The 9,225-nt window shown below is 43.2% G+C and overlaps 1 protein-coding gene across 17 annotated transcripts in view; it reads left to right on the forward strand.

Annotated features, from left to right (window-relative positions):
• eif4g3a (eukaryotic translation initiation factor 4 gamma, 3a) overlaps positions 1-9,225 on the forward strand; it is a 108,623-nt gene that overhangs the window by 42,036 nt on the left and 57,362 nt on the right. For 11 of the 17 annotated variants that reach the window (XM_080729056.1, XM_080729043.1, XM_080729047.1 and 8 more), the window contains 4 exons: positions 5,264-5,452; positions 6,584-6,695; positions 7,288-7,454; positions 9,064-9,207. In XM_080729056.1, coding sequence (XP_080585182.1) covers positions 5,264-5,452; positions 6,584-6,695; positions 7,288-7,454; positions 9,064-9,207 — 612 coding nt within the window. The remainder of the gene's footprint in view (positions 1-5,263; positions 5,453-6,583; positions 6,696-7,287; positions 7,455-9,063; positions 9,208-9,225) is intronic. The other 6 variants (XM_080729054.1, XM_080729045.1, XM_080729057.1 and 3 more) reach the window with 3 other exon arrangements.

The following is a 9,225-nucleotide window of genomic DNA, read 5'->3' on the forward strand; positions in this document are numbered from 1 at the left end:
TCTGCAGATCTGCATGGCATGAGATGAAGACACACCCCCACCTCCCCGAACCTGGTCCTAACCCCCCTGCTGTTAACCCTTCTTTACCCTTTAAAGACCCTAGCTGGGATTACCGTGCACTACTACGGTGTATGTCCAGTAGAGAGGATGCATTCTGTCATCAGTCTAACCCTCCTTTCAACCTTGTCAGCTTAATTTCCTTTCATCCATTCTTTCTTTCCCCGATCTCAATGTGAATGTATTTGTTTCATTCGAATGAACAGCATGCAGAATGACGGATAATTCTTCTTTATTTTTTTTTTGTAGATGCCTTTTCTGTTCCTAGAACACCTCTTTTCTTGAATAAGAGAATATGAAGTCATTTAGTAGATTAGCTTTCTTTGTTGAAGAGGTCGGCATGACCTTGCTTAGATTATGTAAGCCTAATTTAATTACTGGTCACAAAAAGGATCCGTCTTCTTGAGCCTCATGTTTCTCTTTTTATTTGTTTGTTATTATTACTGAGACTTCCTCACACCACATGTTTTTTTTTGTGGATTGATGGTAATGAACTGCTTCCTGGTTATTTCCTGGGTTCCACGGGACTCTGTTACAGGCCGTCTTACAGCATTGTTTGTTCTGTCTTCCTTGACTATTACTATTATATACTGTAGTTCAGTGTACTGTGACCGTGGCTGGGTGTCTCCAGCTCAAGCCCTCACTGTTTGGATCTCAGTCACAGCTGTCGGACATGGTCATTCATCTGTGTGGTGCACTGCACACATTGATTCCTATTTTTAAACTTGGAAGTACAGATAAAGAAATCATATAGACTGCACTGTACTCTTATGGCATAACGTCACTGTCGGGTGGAAACCTTGTATGTCCAAAACGGTTTCTTTTGTATTTATTATTTTTAAAACGATTTAACTAGTGTGCTTGTAGATCAGCTGTTTTCACTACTTTGGTGCGACGGCCTTGTGTGATGAAGCAGTGCTTTACTTTGTGAAGAAATTTACAAATTTGAAACTTGGAGATACAAGGTTTCTACCCGAGAGTGGCGATAATAATAATAATAATACAGACACCACTCCTTTGGGGTATTTTAGTACATTTGTACACGTGTCGTCAAATTTGTCCTCATAGCATTTCCCCTTCCTAGCTATTAGGAATAGCAGGCTACGGGGGCAGTGTCCAGGGAGCAGCGCTAACCTCTGGGAAACCTTCTGTTTGTTTCCCAGGTGGCCTCTCTTTTCTCTATGTATTCATTGGAGGATGGATCACACACAGTGGCAAGAGTTGTTTTTTCTTTCTTTATTATTTACATGGGTGAGAAACAAACGTTTCGGCTATCAGCCTTCTTCAGTGTATCTCAAGAGAGAGAGAGAGAGATACACTTAAGAAGGCTGATAGGCGAAACGTTTGTTTCTCAGTCTCACCCATGTAAATAATAAAGAAAGAAAAAACAACTCTTGCCACTGTGTGCGATCCATCCTCCAATGAATACATGTTGATCTAAAGGGACACCGCACCAGTCGAGTCAGAGCGCGGTGGTAACCAAAAGTCTATCCTCTCTTTTCTCTAACCATTCAGCTATGGTCATAATGGATCTGTGCTTCGTTTTCTCTTTAAAAAAACAAATCTCTGCCAGGATGTCATGCATTTGGCCTTGTGTGTCCACAGCTTATTAGATTCCATTAGGTTGATCGGCATCATATGTCTTGTGCACGCTGCCAGCAGACACACACACAACATCAATTCTCGCAATTCTTTTCAGATTGATCAATGACAATGACAACAACTATGCCTTATCAATAATCACAGCGCAATCATTCCTCCAGGCTATGGGATAAGCATCTCTGGCTTATGGGATGTACCGGAACTAACCAATCACAGACATGCAATTGTGCCGGTCCAAGCAGACATTAGATTAAAACCAAAATATACATCTTTATAAATGTGACAACATGCCCCAAAACCCCAAAAGCCTCTTAATTTCCACACTGGTTTGACTCACACGTCTCAAGTCAGAGAGGCTGATGGAGAGTGGTTTACAATGATGTGCATGAGAGAGACTATCTACGACGACATGCTAGACTGTCATGGCTCTACAGTAAGTAGACATTTACCTACATAGTATAAATAGGTACTGTAGGTATATTATTAGGGAATGCCTCCTGGAGGCTCTACTTGAAGCACCTTTCTTGTTTTGGGATGTGTTCTATTTGGGCTTGTCCCAGTTGTCCTACGCCCAGTTGTCCTACGTCCCAGTTGTCCTACTGTGTCCCATGCAGTTGTCCTACTGTAGCCTGGCTGTATGGGCTAGTCCGCGAACAGACTCTAAAGCAAGCGATCTTCATCCCATTCATGCGTTTATCGTGCGCTTGCCCAGGCCTTACGGCCTGGGCATAAATATAACGATAGCATTCACCACGGCTTCGTAACTTGCCCGCGGGCCTTCGCGCCGCTTGCAATGTCGTGGACAATAATTACAGCAATAGGACGGCGAATTTTCGGCGAGAGCTGTACACTACTTGAGTAGCTGTACGAATGCTGAGGTGGGGGTAGGCTACATGTAGCTACTGGCTACAGTAGGACAACTGGGACACAGTAGGACAACTGGGACGTAGGACAACTGGGCGTAGGACAACTGGGATTTTCCCTTCTATTTGACATAAGTAAAATGACAAACTAAAATGTATGCTTCTATGCCACTTCTATGATGTGTGAAAAATGTAACAGGATCGTTACATAACGGAATTGTCCTCAGTTCAGGCTCTGCCTGCTTAAGCACTGCTGCAGGAATGTGTCCTACCAAAGTGTATTTGAGCAAGATGCAAAAGCCCAACCTGCTCACTGTGCTCAGCCATTGACACATAAATCTAAATATCACCGTAAGAAAGTGGAGCCTGGCTTCTATTCCTAGGCCATCCCTATTTGTGAGCCTATGTCTGTTTCAGCTGGCAGTTGTGAAGATGCTGTATTATTACCAGCCATGTGGTGCCTTACAATAGTGTGGCATGAAATGGGGGAGGATGCGTTGATGCACGGCACTGTGGCACCTCATCTGTTCTGACATGGTAGACTGTTTAGAGCAGGGGTAGGCAACCTTAGGCACGGGTGCCAACACTGGAACAGGGGAGGGTGATCACTGGCACACTGGCAGAAGTGTGAGAGAGAAGATTTATATTTTAAAATCAAATATTGTTTTAACGTGATCAGTTAAATTAACTCATTTAGTGCCACCCCTTTCACCACTAGAGGGCGCCCAGTGGCCAGAGAAAATCCCATAGAGATATGCTGGTATATGCAGAAGCCCTGCAGCCATGACTTGCCTGAACACTTTCCTTTGTGCATGACTGCATGTACAGGAAGAGGATGAAGTTAGCTTGAAGTTAGCTATTGGCTACCAAGCATTTTAGAAGCCTTATTTTCGTCAACTTAGCCATGATTAAACCTTGCACACCTCATGCATGGGAAAAAAACAGAGAAGAATGAGCTCTGAAAAATCCAATGCAATCCAGAGTGGATTTGTGCAGTTTGTTCACAGCTTTCAAACAAAAAAATCCGATTGGAAATCCGTTCAGGCATTCTTGAGATAATCGCCCTTATGTTTTACATGTAATGTAAACAAAAATGGCTGCCCTGTATGTTAGATGGGGTTGTATGGGGGTGGAACATGCAAAATCGCGATTGAAATCATGTTCACCAGATTTGATGGGGTCCAAAAAAAAAAAAAAAAAATTAAAAAAAAAACTTTTCAAAAAAAAAAAAAAAAATTTTTTTTTTTTTTTTTTTTTTTTTTTTTTATATCCCGAACTTGTTCGGGATAGGCACCCTGTGATACGATCATATATCCCGAACTAATTCGGGATAGGCACTCAATGAGTTAAGTCACCTAATTTGCAGCAAATTACATCCAGCACATAATTCTACATCCATTAAAAATCGGAACTTTGACTGGGGAGGGAGTCGGGGAGATAGGTGGGTTATTGCTCTGGGTCTAATGACTGTTATAAGAATGTCCTGACAATCAAAATATGTCTGCATTTTGATGGATTGTCATTAAACTTTATGTTGACATGGCACACTGACTATCTAGAAAATAAAGCAAAAAAGGTTGCTGACCCCTGGTTTAGAGACACACCGTATGTGTCCTCCCGGAGCCTGTAGCTCTATTAACAAAAGCTACAGGAACAAACCCTCTGACTAAAAGTTTAAAGGTCGGGAGTTTGCAGTTGCCCACTTCCCATGAATTCCTTTCAAGAGAGAATAGCCTAGTGTTTCAGTAGTCGGTGTGGTTTTTCCTGGTTTTGTCTGGATTTGTAGCTAGTTTCAGATAAGATCAATTGCTTGGAATAACATAAAAAGCCCAAACCTGAATTGAACTCATCAGCACAGTTGAATCAATCATTACACAGCATTAATTTTGGCAATGGATTATTTTGTTATGCACACGTATTTCACAGTCCTAATATTGTCCACTTCCTCTGTACTGAGGGCACTGGGTCAAACAGGAGACCTGTGTGAGGACATTGGACATTAAGCTGAGAGACATTGCAATCAGACATTACCATAGTATCTTCATACTTCTGGATGGAATACGTTTTGGCCTTAAGATTTATTACTGCGTCTGCATTGTTTGCATTATGAAGCAACATTAATTTGGAAGACAAATACTTCTTCCCTGGATTTGTGACCAGGCTGACCAAGTGTAAAGGACCCATTGTGAAGTCACCTAACTTTTGAAACTCATGTATAGGGAGTTTGTTGATGTAGCATTCATTGCATTTTTACAATTCTAGCATCACTTTTCTGAGAAAAGTGCAGATCTGCAAGCTGTGACACAAGCTTGTAGATTGGCTATCTTTGGAGAAGTGATTTGTTTAGGGGGGAAAAAAGGATGAGACTCCTGGGGGACCCTGGTCGCCAAAGCATACTGTGTAAGGTTTAAGTGGTTAAGATAACATGTCATTGGAACCCTGGCATGATCCTTATTCTTATTTTACATTTGCAAAAATAGCTGATCAACGTATTGTGAGTTGATCGGCAATTTTTGGCAAAGAGATGATGTGTAGGAGAAAGTGAGTGCCTTTTGCACTCTGTGTGTAATTCAAAGTGGACCAAGTGCAGGGCCAACTGATGTCCAGTTTAAGTATAGAGGGGTTAACTTCTTAAGATATGCATGTTATGCAAGTGTAATAGTCTTTTTTTGTGTCTGTTCTCTACTCTCTGCTGAGCTTTTCCCCCCTGCTCTGTCTCTCTCTCCCTCTCACATTCTCAGTTTTTCCAGAGGGCCCAGATGCAGACTGCACGGCCCACTATCCAGACCAACACGCAATCCTTACGGCCTGGCTCACAGAACCCCACGGCGGCTGTCTATCCCCCTAATCAACCCATCATGATGACCATGGCCCCCATGCCTTTCCCTTCCCCACAGGCTCCGCAGTACTACATCCAACAGGTGAGACAGGTGAAACAATTAATTGAATAATCAATACATGGATTAAAAAAACTGAAAGAAGTGAAAGAATTGGTTTAACGATGCGTCTTTAAAAAAATGTACAACTTTACAAGATGAAATGAAAATGAAAAGTTACTGTTTGGAATGCTGGGTGAACCTATTAGTAATTTCAACTTGTTTGAGTTGAGGTTGTGTATAATAATGTATAATAATTTCCTGCGTTGAATTATGCTAATACAACATCTAACACATCTGCAGTGCTTGGGGTTGGTTCAGTTGTACTCTTCCATTGAGCCTGGTGTTGGGAGGACACTGACTGGTTGACAATGTCAATAGTGTTGCCATCTTTATTGTAGTTCGGAAATCATTGCAATTACCTCTCTCCTTTGGGAGAGACATACAAATCATAGATTGCTTTTTCTAGTTTTTCCTCCGTTATTTAGTGTACAGGTGCTCGAGGGGTAATTCATTTTATTTTGTTCCCAGTTTTGGTTCTGCACACACATTGCATTTCTACAAGCATTTTTATTTGGTTACTTAAGCATTGCATACACATTCATTTCCAACATTTAAACTGTACTTCTTTGTGTTAGCGTGGTAAAATGTGTCTAAATTATACTTTAATCCAATATCTTTCTTTAGTTGTTAAGATAATTAGCTTGCTGTGGTTCCACCCCACTGTGGAATGAATACAGCTGGTGAATACAGCTGGTTACAGCTGGCAGGGCTCAGATGCAGCCAATTTACTAGACAGAATAATACTACACTGAGCCAGTCTTTCTTAGAAAGAGGAGGCCTCCTCCACCAAATTAGTTTAGGTTTGTGTTGGGTTGTATACCACGTTTTCTTTTTTCTTTGCTTTATAGGTCAAAATTGTTCTATATGAGATACATTTTGGAGTATCAGGTGAGATGAGCAAGAAAAATATTAATTTGTAGATTGCCACAAATAAAAAAAGATTGTTAGTGACAGAATCACCAAGATGGAAAAGACATGAAACAATGAGACAAAAAATACTACGCATAAAATTCTCACCGGGACATAAGCAGAATTTCAAATGTGAAGCATCTGGAAACTGTAGAGGGCTCACCAGTCATATGTACAGTACTTAGTGAAATATTTTGTACTCTCTCCTTACAGTATCGGCACAGCACTCCCTATGTGGGCCCTCCACAGCAGTATTCAGTACAGCCCCCTGGGTCCGGAACATTCTACCCTGGACCAGGGCCAGGGGAGTACCCTTCCCCATATCGTGAGTCATCTGTCCAACACACACACACACACGCACACGCACGCACACACAGACAGACACCACGTAGTATCCCTACACTCATGACACATTGAAATATGAATTCCATATACAACAGCTATATAAAGCCATCAATTAGCATGTGACCGTGTCTGGCTCCTGAAACCTCCTTTCAGGAGCTCCCTAGTCTTGCGTGGCCAGACTGTTGACTCCCGCGATTTGCAAATGCTCCCGTCATACAGTCTGGGGTAACGTAAGAAGAACGATGAGTATCCGATTAAAGTGGAAGTGAAGCCTCCTCCCCACTTCCGTTTCGTTTTTAACATCGCGCACAATTATCCTAATATAAATACAAATTCTGCTAAGCTTGCTGCTTAGCAGAATTTAAAACTTAAAATATATTTTCATGAACGGAAATGCCAGCTTCCTTTAACTCTATATAGCATTCGGAGATTGTGGAATAGTTTTCTGGCTACGCGAGACTAGGAGCTCCCCAACTTGACAATGCTGATTTTGTTGTCTTTTGACTAAAACATGGTTCATTTGATTTTTTCTCTCTCTTTCTCTCTCTCCTTCCTGTATTTTCTTCCCCCAGATCCCCTCAGGTACCACGCGCCTGTCTCACCCTCTGTCCCTGCTCCCGTTCAGACAGCTGGTCCCCAATACTACCCAGGACAGACTGTGTACCCACCTTCACCTCCCATCATAGTGCCTCAGCAACCACAGCAACCTCCGCCGGCCATGAAGCGCGAGAAGAAGACAGTGAGTACCTTAGTAGTTTCGTTTGTCACTGGAGTGTGGAAGGCATGATGCGACTAGAATACCACAAGGCCATCATAAAGTTCATGGGAAGTTTACCCAGGCAAACATATACTGTACTGTACTCCCCAAATTCCCCAAATGTCCAGGAAAAAGTTCCTGCCCTAAATCGTATGTTGATTTATTCTATACTGGTTTACCTAGAGTCCTAGATGTTGCCTTTGAGATTCCTCAATTAGCAGTTTTTGTTCACGAAACACTTTTTCATGATTGCTTCAGTTGTTCATGTGTTCTTGCATAGTTTTCGCGATTAGAAATTGTTATTTTTGGTAATCCCTTTCTCTGAATACTGTTCTGTGATTAATAATTACTCTCAATAGTCTGGTAACATAAAAAAAACTGATACCTATAATGTGCTGTTTTTACTGTTGCTACACTTAAAAATGTAGTGTGAAATCATAGACATATTTTGTAAGTATTGAGGTACAGTATGACATCTTTATCGCACAGCCCCAGAAAGTAAAGAAATAAGTTTTAAATTGAGCGGTAATTCAAATAAGTATCATTTAATAATGGACAATTTACTTTTCGGGCAAGTGGGCATGACCTTTGGGCAAGTAGAACTGAGACCTTAGTGTCAACTCCTGGCTTGTGACTAAATGATAACTATATTGGATCCACTGGAACACAGGTTCTTTTTTTCTTTTCCAGAAAATAACACTTTTGGACTTGAGAGGTTTCCTCCCGACAGTGACGATATATATTTTTCATGGATTCTGAATCTGTTGAATATTCAGTGTTGATAAAAACAAATGTGTCAACGAGGCTGCTGTATTGGGCACAGCCTCTACACCACCTTGTACAAACGTACTCAACGCACGCACGCACGCACGCGCGCACGCACGCACACACACACACACACACACACACACACACACACACACACACACACACACACACACACACACACACACACACACACACACCAGCCAGGAAGTGTATATGTTACAGTATGTTTGGGTAACTCAGGACGTTCAATGTAAGAGCGCTTGTTTTGTCGTTCACCACACACTAATCACCACCAGGTGGCGACGACAGCCATTCACTAGTGAAGGCGCTGACGTCACTCGTTTGCGACTCTCTTTCTTTATTTACTAGCCTAGCCTAGCCTAGCCTAGCCTAGCTTAGCCATTAGCTCCATTGTAGTCACTTGGACAGGGCGTTTATCGTGGGCTTGCCCAGGCCTTACGGCCTGGGCATAAATATAACGATTGCATTCACCACGGCTTCGTAACTCGTGCGGCGCTCCGCCGGCCGCGGGGCCCTGGCCCGCTCTTCACGGCCACTCGCGCCTGCGGCGCTCGGGGGCGAAGAGCAGGACCAAGGTCCGCTGGCCTTCGCGCCGCTTGCAATGTCGTGGACAATCGAGCGGCTCCGCCTGGAGGACGTTGTTGTGGCGACCGCTTGCTCCGCCCCGTGCGGCACCACGAGTGCTCCGTTTCTCGACCGTCCTGTTTCTCTAACAAACCGTGACATATAGATAGACGCTTGGGACAGGGTCGCACCGGGACTGTGGCGCTTTAGTGAGGTGTGTTTCTCTTTCGTGACATTGTCCTCCCAGATCCGTATCCGTGACCCCAACCAGGGCGGCAGGGACATCACAGAGGAGATCATGTCAGGGGGCACGGGGGGCACAGGGAGCCGGAATCCAACGCCCCCCATCGGACGCCCCTCCTCCACCCCCACTCCACCACAGGTACACCTGCAGCCCTCT

Source organism: Nannobrachium achirus (genome assembly GCF_963921795.1).
Source record: "Nannobrachium achirus genome assembly, chromosome: 6".
In the NCBI taxonomy this organism is placed as follows: domain Eukaryota; kingdom Metazoa; phylum Chordata; class Actinopteri; order Myctophiformes; family Myctophidae; genus Nannobrachium; species Nannobrachium achirus.